At 34.2% G+C, this 16,033-nt stretch overlaps 1 protein-coding gene across 5 annotated transcripts in view; it reads right to left on the bottom strand.

Moving 5' to 3' along the window:
* Nucleotides 1-16,033, bottom strand: part of DNAJC13 (DnaJ heat shock protein family (Hsp40) member C13) — an 83,864-nt gene that overhangs the window by 45,713 nt on the left and 22,118 nt on the right. For 3 of the 5 annotated variants that reach the window (XR_014494368.1, XM_083379380.1, XM_083379381.1), the window contains exons 8-23: nucleotides 15,164-15,259; nucleotides 14,842-14,933; nucleotides 14,014-14,180; nucleotides 13,821-13,900; nucleotides 13,566-13,735; nucleotides 11,456-11,555; nucleotides 10,758-10,865; nucleotides 9,368-9,523; nucleotides 7,940-7,996; nucleotides 5,321-5,442; nucleotides 4,015-4,090; nucleotides 2,986-3,081; nucleotides 2,708-2,851; nucleotides 1,530-1,544; nucleotides 534-616; nucleotides 293-446 (exon numbers count right to left, since the gene is read on the bottom strand). Coding sequence is in view for 4 of the 5 variants with exons in the window: in XM_083379380.1 (XP_083235506.1) it covers nucleotides 293-446; nucleotides 534-616; nucleotides 1,530-1,544; nucleotides 2,708-2,851; nucleotides 2,986-3,081; nucleotides 4,015-4,090; nucleotides 5,321-5,442; nucleotides 7,940-7,996; nucleotides 9,368-9,523; nucleotides 10,758-10,865; nucleotides 11,456-11,555; nucleotides 13,566-13,735; nucleotides 13,821-13,900; nucleotides 14,014-14,180; nucleotides 14,842-14,933; nucleotides 15,164-15,259 (1,716 nt within the window). In the remaining variant the exon portion in view is untranslated. The remainder of the gene's footprint in view (nucleotides 1-292; nucleotides 447-533; nucleotides 617-1,529; nucleotides 1,545-2,707; nucleotides 2,852-2,985; nucleotides 3,082-4,014; nucleotides 4,091-5,320; nucleotides 5,443-7,939; nucleotides 7,997-9,367; nucleotides 9,524-10,757; nucleotides 10,866-11,455; nucleotides 11,556-13,565; nucleotides 13,736-13,820; nucleotides 13,901-14,013; nucleotides 14,181-14,841; nucleotides 14,934-15,163; nucleotides 15,260-16,033) is intronic. The other 2 variants (XM_083379382.1, XM_083379383.1) reach the window with 2 other exon arrangements.

Consider the following 16,033-nt stretch of genomic DNA (forward strand, 5'->3'; position numbering starts at 1 on the left):
TCAGAGTGTATCAGCAAAAGCCACTGGACAATTCTGTAGATATCCAGTAAGGCATATGGGGCTTAAATTGATAGGCTAAATTTTCTTACTTTTATAATACTCTCAATTATTAAAATTGCAATAGGAATTCTTTAACTATAGAAAGGGTACTAATTTGTATCTATGTAAATAATTTTAATCAGAATTTTATGTACTAATAGTTAGAAATGATACTACAGATCCAGATGACAAGATATTTAGATTTAAAATAAACTAAGCTTCTAATTTCATGGGATAAATATCAGATGCATACTTCAAATTCATGGTGATTCCAGGAAATGACATTGGCGCTGCCAAGTTCTCTGTCAATCTGAAATGCCCGCATTTCAGTCTCTAAGGAATCTCTTAATTCTTCCCTCGTTTTGAAATTCCAGATCAAATTGGATCTAGCGTGATCTTGGATAAATCTGTATAAACAATGTAAGAAACAGATTTTAAATGATAATATTAAAAAAATGATAAATAGGCACACCATTTCTCTCTGACTTGCTTACCGGTAATAAAAGAGATCCCAGTTGGCTTGTATTTTTATCCTTTGCCTTCGTTTCCTCAGTATTACTGGCTTCTGATTGAGATTCTACAAAATAAAGTCAATCAAATTGTATCTAGAAAGTAACTGTGAAATGAGTTCATGCATTTCATGGGAATACGATTTCCTTTTATGAAAAGTAGAAACTTTCTCAAAAATCATAGGTACCTTTTTCCACATCTGAAGCAGTAAGGTGGGATAGGTCATCACAGCAATATAGATCAACTTTATAAAAGTTAAAAAACCAGCTAAATATGGCCTTAATCAATTGTTTTGTACCACAGATAGCCCTTGATTTACAACCTGTTTGTTTAATGAAGGTTCAAATCTACAATGGCCTCAGCAAGTGGCATCTTTGAAGTTACAATTGTCACACTCCCCAGTCATGTGATTGCAATTCAGATACTTGGGAACCAGATCTCATTAACAATGCTTGCAATATCTAGCTGTCATGTGATCACAATTTGTAATCTTGTGAGAAGGAATGCTTGATTCACTTAATGACCCCAAGGTTCACTTAACAACTGCAGTGATTTGCTTAACGGCCAAAGTATAAATGGTTGTAAAATTGGATATGGTCATGTGATGATTTGCATCAACTTACAAAAGAAACTTGATCCCTTTGTGGTCATAAGTTAAGAACTATCTGTAGCTTCTTTTTTCATTGTTATGGAATCTTATCAATTCACTGCAAATGTATGGTATAAACCACTTGACTATGATGTGTGAGAAAGCAACTTCTTTACAGTGTTTACGAAAATAATTGGAAATCTAAGGCAATCAATTTGGAGAAGAATAACCAAAATAGAAGTTATAAGTTAGCAAGTGAAGACTTCTATATTTTTAAAGAGCTGAAATATCAATAATAAGCCAAACATAATCAAGCAATAGTTTAATCAATTTTATATTGGCAGACAAGTTGCTATACGCTAAGCTATTTCAGAAAGGAATAAAGACTCACCATATTGTTTCTATCCTAGTTGTATTTGGGAAATAAAAGGAAAAACAAAATTTATGTTTAACAGAAATACCTCTCAAATGATTTAATATTTTAGAACAACCTCCTACAAGAGAACATTAAACCACACCTCTAACTTCTACTAACCACACTGCTGGTGGGAGGGGATATTCATGGAACAAAGTAATAGGAAACATTAACTGGAAAATTTAATGTCATTTAATGAACTGGATATACAGCAAATGTATGAACTAAAATGGCTCCTCATTTTTCTCCACTTATTCCATAAAAAACAGCGTAGAACTTTAGGTGTGGTCACAACTGTAATTAGATAATATGTGTTAGTCATACTAATAATTTCAAAAATTGACATATCTATTACTCTGAACAGAATGGACAATAAGGCTATTTACAATGCTTATTTTTATTTTTATTATGTCAACATCAAACTTCATATATTTAACACACTAATCTATATTGAAGTTGGTTTGTTTTTGGATTAGCATCATGCACAATTCCCTCTTCAGAAGAAAACCATGGTTTACTTATAGGCTATTCAGCCAAAACATAAATCACAGTATGACTAAGAATAGAGTGTAAATCAGATCACAAGCATGTAATGTAAAAAGCCATAAATAATTATATGCATCAAAAAGCTACACAAATACATAAAAAAGCAGAAGAATGGAAGGAAAGCAAATTCTAAGACAAATTGAGAATTAATTAAGATATATTTTCATACACCTGAATATATTAACTGCTCAAATTATATATGCCCTTAAACCAGTGGTGAGATCCAAATATGTGAACTGGTTCTCTGTGTGGATGTCACTTCCGGAAGTCCATTCTAGGCCTGGGCAACAAAAAAATAGCTACCAGTTCTGCTGAAGTGGTATGAACTGGCTGAATCCCACCACTGCCTTAAACCTATATTTCACCTTTATAAACATGTACCAGTTGTCTTAAATACCAATTTCCCAGCCTCAAGAAAAAATTAGGCTTGATTAGGCATCACCTTTAATAGAAGAAACTGTCTTCAATTTCCCTGCAGATAAGAATATATTGATAATACATTGAGAGTCACCTATAAGATCAATGCAACCAAACAGATCTAGGCAAACAACTTAAACAAAAAAAATCATACTAACATTAAACATGAACACTAAACAGTAGTATTATACCTCTTTTTGTGCTATTCCCATTTTGTCTCGCCAGTGCATCAAAACCAAATCCACCTTCTCTTTAGCAAATTTTTCAACCTCTTTAGCAGCTTTTCCTGCAAGTCGTTGCCATTCTGGCACTTTATTAAACTTCCCATACTGATCCTGTGGAGGAAATTTCATCAATCACCAAAATTAATTTAGAGAAATCAATATTTTTTTACCTTTCCCAAAGCCATCATCTATATTTTAACTCAGATTTACATTAAAACAATTCAAGAGGAAAATTTCATACTTACATTTGCAATTTTTAAGTTATCCCTAATATGCATTCGGTCATAGTCCTTGTCTGGAACAGGGTCCTTACTGTCCAAGTAAGCAAGTAAACCTGATGGCTAAAGCCACACATATACAAATAATGAACAAAAAGCATCAGATGCAATTACATTACTTATCAAAATATATAATTAATTCAAGATTTGTTATAATTTTCTATAAATTTAATCAACAATTACTATGACACCCATAATATACATCTTTATTTTATTCAACTGTTATTTTTAATCAGATGTTTTTAGCGCGATATTATCTCATTTTCCATACCCCAAAGAGTGGCGGCTATCATTAAATGTTACTCCATAGGTAACACATTTTCATGTGTTTATATCTTATATTCTCTAAAAAAAACATTTCAACATTTTCTATACAGCTACTAGAAATGGTCAAGAATTAAAAAAAAAGCTATTTGGGGCTTAGTTATGCCTAACTATGCCTTAGTTATGCCTAGTGTATTTTTTTTTTAAAAAAATCCCACCTTTGAGAAGCTACATCTCTATTACATACAAATCAGAATTTTCAAAGTTTAAAAGACTGTCCAAACACTGGGGGCAAAGGATTCCTGTTTGAGAAATAAATTCTGAAATGCTTTGAGCATGAAAGATCTTACTATAACTGAGTGATGAAAAAAGCTCTGCTAGTAATTCTATATTCCCAGTACAATTCAGAGGCATCTTTCATATTGAAAACTATTTCCAGCTCTAACATGCTTTTGTTGAAACATGGAAAACTCCTACAGTAGCTTCTGTTAGTGCAAGGACTTGCTATTTGAAAATGTAGTTATAGTACGGCAGAAATGTTTGAGCATGCCTAAGCGATCTTCTGGGCCTTAGCTAATATTTACCAATCTAAAAATATGTAGCAAAAGATTCTACTAGGATATTTATTCTAACGCTGTTTCTCAACTATTTAAAATGTCTATCGCTGAGAAATGGCTGAATAATAGCAAAATGCAATAAATAAAAAAGCCTTCTTGAGACATTTTCACTTACCAAGATACGCTTCAGTAAGTTCAAAGCAGTTGCATTTTCAGCTGTCCAAAGACCCACTAGATGTCTGCTCAGTTGCCTAATAATTAAAGTGGGAAAAATATTTTTATTAGAAAAAATAATAATAATAATAATTTTATTTATATACCGCCCTTCTCCCGAAGGACTCAGGGCAGTGAACAGGGCAAACATATAAAAATACAGAAATACAAAAGTTAAAAAAGAATTAAACACAATGCCCAAGCTAAAACAGCAAATACATATATTAAAAACAACAGTAAAAACCCAACCTATCCCCCATCAGGCCAAGCCGGCTTGTTCGAATAAATATACTAGATGTTAATTGCAAATGTTCTCTTTAATCAAAGATACTGCACTTGAACGTAGCCTAAAGAGATTCTTTGAAGTTTTGAGTGGAAGCAACAAAGAAATCTTATTCTTAACCTTACTGCATACAGTATAATAGCAATGGCACTTAGACTTATATGCCGCTTCACGTCCTTTACAGCCTCTCTAGGCAATTTTACAGAGTCAGCAGATTGCCCCCAACAATCTGGGTTCTCATTTTATCGACCTCGTAAGGATAGAAGGCTGAGTCAACCTTGAGCCAGTCAAGATTGAACTCCTGGCAGTTGGCAGAATAGCTGAAGTGCTATTGGCGTTGATTTGATTGAAGTTCAGAGACAACACTGTCTTCCAATAGTGCTATTGTTCAGCATCTATTCCAAATCTTTAACTTATCTTCCAAATTAAAACTGCTGTGTGATCTGCCTCATTCGAAAATCTTGTGATTCAATAAATAATATTGTGTATATATATATATGCGGGGAAAAACCCGAATGACCAAAGGTCCACATACAGACACCCGCGAAAACCTCAGTAACATAGGCGAATTCCCATCGCCCAGTACGCTCACACAGAGAAGGCCTCCTCAGGGTACCGTCAGCTAGGCAATGTCAGCTGGCGACCCCCAGGGGGAGGGCCTTCTCTGTGGGAGCACCAGTCCTGTGGAATCAGCTCCCCCCTGAGTTTCGGATGGCCCAAAATCTCCAGTCCTTTCGCCGCGGCCTCAAAACACTCCTTTTCCACCTGGCTGACCTGGACTGACAGGCATTTTAATTATATTTACAATTTTTAATTTATTTTTAATTTTTAATTTTAATTTATTGCACAGATGATTTTAATTTTATTTTTATCTTAATTTCTGTACTTATTATATGTTTTGTTGTTAGCCGCCCTGAGTCCTTCGGGAGATAGGGCGGGATATAAATCCCATAAATAAATAAATAAATAAATATTCTAGACTCACCTATTGGTACGCATCCTTTGATCGGTGCTTATAGTAAACATAGCAGTATGCAAGTGGCGAGGTAAAGCACCTTCACTAAGAGCAAGTTCTTGCATTTTAGTTGCTATTTCTTTATCTCCCTCCTTTGGGAAAAATGGAATAAAATTAACCAAACATTATTATGTGAAGTAATTACCTGCACATATAACACTGTTAATACTAAAATTTAAAGCTAATTGCTCATATCAATACTTCTGCTTTATTTCTGCTGTGACAAGTAACATCTGAAGTAAATCAGAATAACTTTGGTATTATTACTTCATCTTTAAAAATACAAAAGTAGCCTTGGAAAAAGAAACATTTTCTTACTGTACAGAATTTCACAAAATAATTCAAGACGTTTTCTGGAATAGATTAAGACCATAAAATATGATGTTATTTTTTTGCAATGCCCAATTGATTCCATTAATATTGTCCATTTATATTTTCACAAAAATTGCCTTATAAAGATTTTAACAGCTGCAATTCAACCTGCAGTCAAAAACTTCCCTTGTAAGAAAAAAAAATAGAAAAATAAAGAATTATATTTATCATGGAAGAGAATGTTCCAGAAAATTTTAAACTGTTGTCTTTTTTCGTTTGCACCATGCCAAATCTCCCAATTCATGACATTTCTTGGGCAATTTGGTGATTTCCAGAAGTAAATCTAAAGTGTTCTAACAGTGGTCCACCCCTGAATTTTTATTCTGATCACCATGTCCAGAACTTGTTGAACCATTTCTTGGTAAGAGGATTTACTTCTTGAAACTGCCAAATAATTACCAGAACATAATATAAACCATGGTGGTGAACCTGTGGCACGCAGAGCCCTTTCTGTGGGCACGCGTGCTGTCGCCCCAGTCCTAGGCCTTCAGCTGGGTTTTATAAAACCTTTTCACTTTAGGCCTCTGCTGCAATGTGCAAAAAAAAAAAAGATTCAATCAGTCAATTTTAACTTCTCACGGGGAAAAAAAAGATCTCACAAAGTTGGAATTGACTGATTGAACTTTTTAGTCCCAACCAGTCTGCCATTACCACCGCAGCCATGCCCACCCCACATCCACCTGGCACCCAACGATACATAAGTGGGTTTTGGGTTGTAGTTTGGGCACTCGGTCTCTAAAAGGTTCTCCATCACTGATCTAGAACTTTGACATGGTTTATGGCTAGATGAATTTTGTGCAACCAAAGGGAAGAAATCCCTTGCCCTAATCCTATTTATGAAGGTAGTCCTTGACTTTAAAGCTACAATGGATCTTAAAAAGGTATTTAGAACCCAGACTTGAAATCCTGATGGTCGCTTCCCCCCCCCACCGCCCCTCAGTTATATTACCTCCATTTTGGAATAATAATAATAATAATAATAATAATAATAATAATAATAATAATAATAATAATAATAGGAGGTCATCTAGTCCAACCCCCTGCTCAGGCAGGAAATCCTATACCATTTCTGACAAATGGCTGTCCAGTCTCTTCTTAAAAACTTCCAGTGTTGGAGCATTCACCACTTCTGGAGGCAGGTTGTTCCACTGATTAATTTTTCTAACTGTCAGGAAGTTTCTCCTTAGTTCTAGGTTGCTTCTCTCTTTGGTTAGTTTCCATCCATTGCTTCTTCTCCTGCCTTCAGGTGCTTTGGAGAATAGCTTGACTCCCTCTTCTTTGTGGTGGCCCCTGAGATATTGGACCACTGCTATCGTGTCATCCCTGGTCCTTCTCTTCATTAAACTAGACATACCCAATTCCAGCAGCCGTTCCTTATATGTTTTAGTCTTCAGTCCCCTAATCATCTTTGTTGCTCTTCTCTGTACTCTTTCTAGAGTCTCAACATCTTTTTTACATCGTGGTGACCAAAACTGGATGCAGTATTCCAAGTGTGGCCTTACCAAGGCATTGTAAAGTGTTATTAACACTTCACGTGATCTTGATTCTATCCCTCTGTTAATGCAGCCTAGCACTGTGTTGGCTTTTTTGGCAGCTGCAGCACACTGCTGGCTCTTATTTAAGTGATTGTCCACTAGGACTCCAAGGTCCCTCTCACAGTTACTACTATTGAGCAAGGTACCCCCTATACTATACCTGTACATTTGGTTTTTCTTGCCTAAATGTAGAACCTTACTATCTTGGTAACTGGCCTGTACTTAAGCCCGTTTGCCGTGTCTTGCAATTGCATCATATTCTTTAGTTTCTGGCAAAAATGCCGCATAGCAAACAATGGATTTGCTTAAGTACTGTATTGTTGCTTTATGACTGCTGCAGTCACTTAACAATTGCCACAAAAAAGGTTGTAAAATTGGATATGGTCACACGCTGACGTAATTAATGACCATACTGACAAGTGTAAATGTGAGCTAAATTAGTGTCATAAGCTGAGGATTATGTGTACATTTAGAACAAAAAAATTGTGCTGTAAGAATCAAATATTTTCACTGACATGGGTCATTTAAAATAACTGCTTTTAGCTGCATAAAAAGTAAATTATGAGAAAAAAGAATTCATCACCATATTTCTTCATATATTTATTTTATACAAGTTGTTTACTGCACAAATATATCCTATTCTTTTTTTTAAAAAAAATAAAACTTTTAAAATAAATCTTACTTCTATTATTGCCTTCATAACCAGCCCAGCTCCTTTCACAATGGCCATGGAAGGGTGCTGTGAAAACAAAGTATAAGAAAGCAATAAAGTAGGGACATAGTGAATCAATAACTCTAAATCATTTTTATAGGAACTGCAGTTCAGAGCCTTCATGTTCTACAGCAGATCAGCTCCTATTAATTCAGTTTCCAAGGGCTTGAGAATTTCAGTGTGAGAAAAATGGCACAAACACATTATGGTAGTTCTTCTTAAAACTATTTACTTTCTTCAGACTTGATTGTTAATGGAAAAAGCCAGTGAAACTGGTATTAATTATTTATACAACCTTTTGAGTGACCTGCTCTTATAAAGCTAGACAGGAAGGGCTGCTTTAAATAATGAGAAATTAATTTTCTATGTTTAACGTGAAATATTTACAAGGATATGTTAAAACACATCAAAAGCAAAGTATTGAACCATGGACTAAAAAATGGTGGATGCCATTTTATTTCATAGCAAATTGGGACTTTGGGGGGGGGGGAAGTGGAATCCATCAAAAAAAAAAATCACAAATTATGGATTTTTCCACATAGGGGATGGACAAAAGATTTTCAATGCTGGAAAGAGAAATATACCCCTGATTTGTAGCAACAAATCAGATTTTTATATGTTTTTTGAAAAATCTAATTCAAATGTCTGCAAGTTATACATTCCATTTATAATATAAATTTCTTCTTTAAAGTATTCGTTCCGAAGCCTTTATTTATCATTTAATTTATAAGCGATTCTGGTCAGTGAACAAAGTTTTACAATTTGAAACAATTAAAACACAAACATTAAAATACATTGCAGCCAAAAATCAACTGTAAAACACATCTCTGTACACACTTGGGGCCCCAAGCCCTGACCACAGAGCCAGGTATTTAAGGACTTACAAAAAACCAGCAAGGTCAGGGCCATTCTGATGTCCAGAACGAGAAGCTTCCTTAAGGGAGATGCTATAGTAGGAAAGGTACATCTAGGCCCCACTGACTAACATTCCTTAGCCAACAAGACCAGAAGAATGCCAGCTTGAACAGATTGGATAGATAGAAACAACTGGGAAGAGAGAGAGTCCCTCAAAAACCCAGTCCCAAGTCTTTAGTTAATGATATTAACACTTTTGCATGCATAATGTCTATGAAGATTCTCAGTCATTCAGGTCATAGTTATTCCAAAGGTGCTTTTTCACAAGGCAATTGGACTTCCTTGCTTTTCTTTGAAGGCGTTTCACTTCTCATCCAAAAAGCTTCTTGGATGAGAAGCGAAACGTCTTCAAAGAAAAATAAGGAAATCCAGTTGCCTCGTGAAAAAGGACCACTGGGATTTTGCATATAATAACTTTTCTTTCTATTAGTTTGATATACTAAAATTAAAAAAAGTTCAACTTCTAAAATGTTTTTTATTAACCTGAAAGAGCTTGAAGAGGGTTCTCCCATTAGATGCAACCATCTCTAATAACATATCAAACTGTTGCCCTTCTGTTGTTTCACTATACGGAGCACAAAGTGCAAAAGTAAGGAAGTCCAGAAGCGAACTAATAACTAGGGCACCTGTTCCATATTCCTAGAAATGAAAAAATATATTCATTTTAAAAGATTTCACAGAAAAAAAAATAAAAACTTATGAACTATTCTTTTTACTCCAAAGGAAGATGAGCTGAATATAAGACAGTCACTTTAACTCCAAAGGAACAGCAGGCAAAACAAAACCTAACTATCCCTTCCAATTCTGGATATTTCTCTCTTTCCAACAAAAATGAAGTACTTCTGTGTGCATATGCCGCACCCATATATAACTACAAGAAAACATACTCCAAAGAGGTCATAAAAATGAATAAACTTATTAAAATTATAAAAGAAATTATTGTTAAATCATGTCCAATCTGTATGCACAAGTCATTTTCTTTACTGGACACAATTTATCCACAAAAAGGATTAAAATTCAGCCCACAGGGCATCATGGTTAATTTTCAAAAAATATCCGCAAAATAATCTCAGCGATTGCAGCCACCTGTTTACTTTTAACAACTATATTCACCTTCTATTATACAATTACAATACTACATGATATCTCATTAGATATTTGACTTCAATTACACTCCAGAATTTTGACTTTTTTTTAACAGACAAGTAAGCTTTTCAGATGGGCACATATCTAATGCTGAACATACAATGTTGGCACTCTCAGAAAATAGGAAAGTTTATCTAGTCACAAAATGGCCATATTAACAGATATTAATTAGAAAACATCTATTTAGCAGAAGTTATTTGATATCTTTTGGAGAGGAAAGGTGGGAACCTCTAAAACAAATCTTGGAGTTACACATCAATTTATTTATAGGACGCTTACTTTACTTCAGTCTGGCTCACTCCGTAACAGTTTATGGTTGACTATTTATACAGATATTCAATAAAATTAAGTAAATACTTCCAAGAAGTTGAATTCTAATAGGCACATCTCTCTCAGAACAGCTAGTTATGCTAGCTGTTTTTACTTTGTAATATGCTAACTTATTTTTTAATTTAGATAAAATTTAAAATAGAAAATCATACAGCACAAAGGGCTATCCAAGGAAGTGTTTATAGATTTGCTGATGCATACAGCCAACACAGAATTTACCTATAACCTGAATTTTCAAATATAATTAGACATAATTGTAACACAAAACAGCCATAAAATCAGATTTTCAGCATCTTGATGCAATGAAACCAAAAATTTCTGAGCTATCTAATCAAGGGGATCTATTATTGCATCTCTCATAGAATTTTTAAATATTTGAGTCATGTAAAACACTGACCACATGTGAATTAAATTTCTCCAACAAGTTTTCCAAGAACTTCTTTGAAGAAAGAAGGGATGCCTTGTTTAACTGTTCTTGCCTCAAGTCATAGTCATCATGCATAGGCTATGGATAAAAATATGTCATTAATATAAAACTACCATTATGTGAATTATAATGTAAAAATGATAACAGTAGAAACATATTAAGTCAATTCATCTTACACATCTAAATCCATTCATCTTATATAAAAATTTTAATTAAAAATCTTTCCATTATAACTCACACAAAATATCAAGTGATCTCACAAGCTTAAAAACAATCCCAACTTTCTGAAATTTAACCCCAGTTCTTTCAATTTTTTTCTTCCTAGCTGCATTCAAAGAGAAAGTAAAGTCTCAACACTTTTGGCTTAATTGAAAAAAGCAAATATATATTTTTTTTCTTAAAATTGCCCTCTTTTGTTAGTTACATCATGATTACCTAACTAGTCTCTCCAAATTCCATCCATAATGATTTGAAGAGCTGTTAATTTTATCTGCATTATATATGGAGGAAATTAAATTGGTGAACACTTATTTAAATCATGTATTAGATTGTCCAGTTGCAATAACATATTGAATCAAGTGAAATTCAGCATTTCGTAAATCCCTTCATTTTAAGAATCATTGCCTCTAAATTTGGTCACAAATATTCTACTATACATAAGTACTTACACACATAAGGGCACAAAGCATGTCAATGGAAGCATGGGTAACTCCATCATTGTTTCTTTTAAGAGCCTTTACTACCTTGACACCCAGGCGCTCTCGAAATCTTTAAAAAGAATAAGGCAATATATTACATACATAATTGTGAATATTATCATTAGTATTAAAACTTAAAATTAAACAATTCCATTAATTTGAAATGTTCAGTTTAGTTTAAATGAATGGATCTAACAACATAACATTAAACTAAAGGGAGATAAATAATAGATCAAAAGAAAAAAAAATCACCATAACAGAACATTTCATATCCACTAGCTATTAGTTCTTACTAAGCTAGAGTTTATAGGCAGTGTAACAAAAACTGACAACGTTTAAAGGCACAGAATTCTTTGAATAGATAAAGTTAGTAGAATAAATCAAAATGTTCCGGGAATTTAGACAGAAGAGGAGAAATCAATTGTAAACAAGTGTTGTAAAAGAACTAGCAGAATAACAGAACACAGTTTCTTTTGCGTTTACATCACAGGGGTACCATCGTTAGTAACAGGGTTTCCTATATTTCCTTCAAATAATGCTGTGGGGACACTGTTAAAACAAGACAATACAAACTGATTAAAACAGTGATCTTGTCCAGATAATTGGTCTGTTTGTATTTTAAAAACTGTTGTCAATAAACATATATCACAGGGACAAGCAGCACAAGATGCCTTGTATATCTAGAATTCCTATTTCAAAAGTGAATTAGCTTGCTCTAAACATAATTGTAGAGTCCCAGGAAAAGTCACAGAAAGTGATCTTCTAGAAATATTTTTTTTTTACAGATGAGAGTCGAAAATTATAGTTAAAGGGATCATTTCAACAGGACTATGAAATACTTTCAAGAAAAAGTTAATCATTTAAAGACCGTATATATCATATGGCTGCAGGGGGAAGGGGAGAGAATGGTTTCACGTGCAAAATAGAGATGGCTTAGTATTTGTGCAAATGGAGCTTCACATATTCAGCCACTGCTTATGCAGCCCAGTTCCCAATAGGCCATGGAGCAGTGTCTATGGACCAGGAGTTGGAGACCCCTGGCATATGGCATCTACAGAGGTCATGCAATCATTGATATACTAAATGTCTATGGAGATTCTTAGTCATCCAGGCCATAGTTATCCCAAAGGTGCTTTTTCATGAGGAAATTGGACTTTCCTGTTTTTCTTTGAAGACATTTCACTTCTCATCCAAGAAGCTTCTTCAACTCTGACTAGATGATGGGGAATGGAAGGATTAATACTCCTTGCAGACAGCTGGTCATTTGCAGTCTTTTAGAGCACAGGTGTCAAACTTGCCGTGTCACATGACATGTTATGTCGCAACTTTTTTCACATTGCCGGAGTTAGAGTAGGCACAGCATCTGTATGATTTAACCACCCTGTGGGCTGGCAGTTTGACACCCCTGTTTTGGAGAGTCTTGAATTCCAAGAAGGCTCCACACCAATTTGCACTACTCAGGTGACCCTTATGACACAGATAAACCTCCAAGCGGCCTCAACGACTCGCTAAAAGAATGCAAATGACCAGCTGTCTGCAAGGAGCACAAATCCTTCCATTCCCCATCATCCAGTCAGAGATGATGAAGCTTCTTGGATAAGAAGAAAAACATCTTCAAAGAAAAACAAGAAAGTCCAGTTGCCTTGTGAAAAACACTGGAATAACACTAATATACTAATTTAGCTTAAATAAAGTGTCAGCAAATGTGTGTGTGTGTGTGTGTGTGTGTGTGTATGTGTGTGTGTGTGTGTGTGTGTGTGTAAGATATGTGAACTATACTAGATATTAAATTAAGATAAAATCGTAAGATCACTATAATATGAAGCCATAGAACTTCAATGAGTTAGGTTTTATAACTCAACTCTACTGACAGCTGATTTTTGACAAACCATTGTATTTGGGATTAAAAGAACAACCCTTTCTACTTTTACTCCAGTACAGGCTATAGATATAACATTGAAAATACGTGTCATTGAGATCAGTAACAGAACAGAAGTAAAAAGTATCACAAATTATTACGGAAGACACAATGTAGTAATAATTAGTAATAAAGTATATACATTGAGGTTCAAATACTTACTTTGGAAGTTGTGTGAAAGCAAGAAATCCAGCTTTGGAGGCAACTAATCTTCTAACAGCTTGGAACTGGCTTTCAAGTTCTGCAATAGATGCATTAATGTCACCTTCTTGGGAGAGTAATGCTGTTATAGCATTATTTATTAGCTTCTCTTTGTTTTCGGAAAAGAGACCCTGAAGGAAGAAAGAAAAGTGCCTCAGCAGCAACAAAAAGGATAACCATGAAAAAAGGGGACTAATGTGTTTATTTTCAACTTACGTCTTGTGTCACTGCATGCAGAACTCCACTGTATGAAATGTTAGAATTGAACCTAAAGACAGCATCCGCAAAATTGCCATCTGCAACAGAACAAGTAGGAACCAAAAATTAAAAAGTTAGCTTGCTTTCTGAATCTGCAGGAAGATAAAAAACCAACTTATACAGCAATATAGATCCTAAAGAGCACACTTACTTGGAGGTGCTGCCAAAAATCTTAGATGAAGGCTTTCAACTTCCTCGTCTACTGGCATACTCATAAGGCCCCATCGCTGCCCTTTCTCTGTTGGTGTCATTTTCACACAAACATCCCTATTACCAGACGCTCTAACTCCATCCAGCAAACTGGCTAACAGTGAATCCCTAGGAAAATTGTTCAATTTTTAGCTACTATTGTCATGAACAGCAAAAACAAGATGCTTTTCTACTGAATTGTATAAAATATGAGGCAACATTTGCAAACATAACATGTCCCGTAATATACAGTATCAATTTGGCTACATCTGAAACCACATCACCATCTGTCTCATGTCTGTCAGGAAGATAAAGAAACACATTTTCCAAAATTGAATGTGAGGAATTGATTAATAGTTCAAAACATAACAGGAGACAAATGAACGATTAAATGTATTATTTGAGGCAGGGCAACTGAAGAGATAATGGACCATATTCTATTTCCTCAATGTCTGTATTTATTTGAAAAGAAATGGACAGGACTGATTTTTTTTCCTTGAGTACTGGAGAGTTTATTTTATTTTAGATACTTTTCAGTTATTAACCTGTAGTAAAGTTTATTTTCTAGACTACAATTTTAATTGTCTTTATTTTTTTCAGGATTTGATAAGGGAATTTAAAAACTAATAGCTTTTCTTATCAATATAAAAACATAAGCTATATATCTGAAAATTATGAGTAACTATTTAATTTTGAAAAGGAAAATAAGTACTATATGGTGTATGTAAGAATACTACCTAATCTGACATACCAACAAAGTAATTGATAATTCAATAATATTTTAAAATACCTCTCTGTTGAAGAGTATTTTCGGATTTGTCCCTTGATAAATTCTATGGTAAAAAGCTGTGGATTTTCAGAATCGCATACTAGCGCAAATACCTTTAAAGAAAGAGTTCGTCAAATAGAACTTGTCATACTAAATCTATTATTCTATACATATTTAAATACCACATTACAAATGCCAATATTTCATATTCTTTTCTAAATTTTAATGTAATTTATGAACTCACAAATTATGTGTATTAGAGTTTCTAAATGAGTGAATCTTGAAGTGAAGCTGATTGTGAGGTTATGCTTCTGTGATCTATTAAACACTATTTGCTTCTTACCTCTCCTAAAGGTTTCAGTGTTGCAATATTGTATGTAGCTGGGTCACGTTCCACTAAGCATGTTTCTGTAAGGGCTAATATCCGTTTCACTGGTTCCTTGAAAATATGAGACATATTTTATTTAATTAACCATGCAATTATATAGGAATTACAAACCAGATTATATGGAAGAAATTAAATACTAAACCCTCCTTATGCAGATACTCCTTGCCTTATAACAGTTATGATGGTGTTGAAAAAAAGTCTTACAAGTGGTCCTTGCATTTATGACCATAGCAGCATTCCCGTGGTCACATAATCAAAATTCAGATGCCTGGCAATTGGCATGTTATTTATGAATCATAAATAACAGGCCAGTTACTAAGTATCTCAGTTGCAGCATCACATAATCATCGTTTGCAACCTTCCCATTGGTTTGTTTACAAGCAAAATCAATGGGAGAAGTGGGATTTGCTTAACAACCATGGTGATTTGCTTAAAAAGCTTGCTTAAAAAAGGCATAAAATTAGGCACAACTCACTTAACAATTGTATCACTTAACAATGGATTCTGGGTCTAATTGTGATTATAAGCCTAGGACTACCTGTATTAAGAGTTTGTTAATATATGTTGAGGTCCATGAATTACATGAATGAAATGCAGATTCCTTAACCTTTTAATACAAACCTACTGCGAGGAATGATTTTTTTACATGTACATGTACACTGTTCATCTTAGAAAATAGTAAACAGATTTTGACTCAAATACAGCTAATATAAGTAAAATGAGCTTATCTGGATCTCTTGATCATCCAAACAGCAAGACAAAGTTAGTACTGCTAATGTGCCTACTAGTTCAAATGTATATCTACAAGGAAATTACACACTGTAT

This window comes from Vipera ursinii (assembly GCF_947247035.1).
Source record: "Vipera ursinii genome assembly, chromosome: Z".
In the NCBI taxonomy this organism is placed as follows: domain Eukaryota; kingdom Metazoa; phylum Chordata; class Lepidosauria; order Squamata; family Viperidae; genus Vipera; species Vipera ursinii.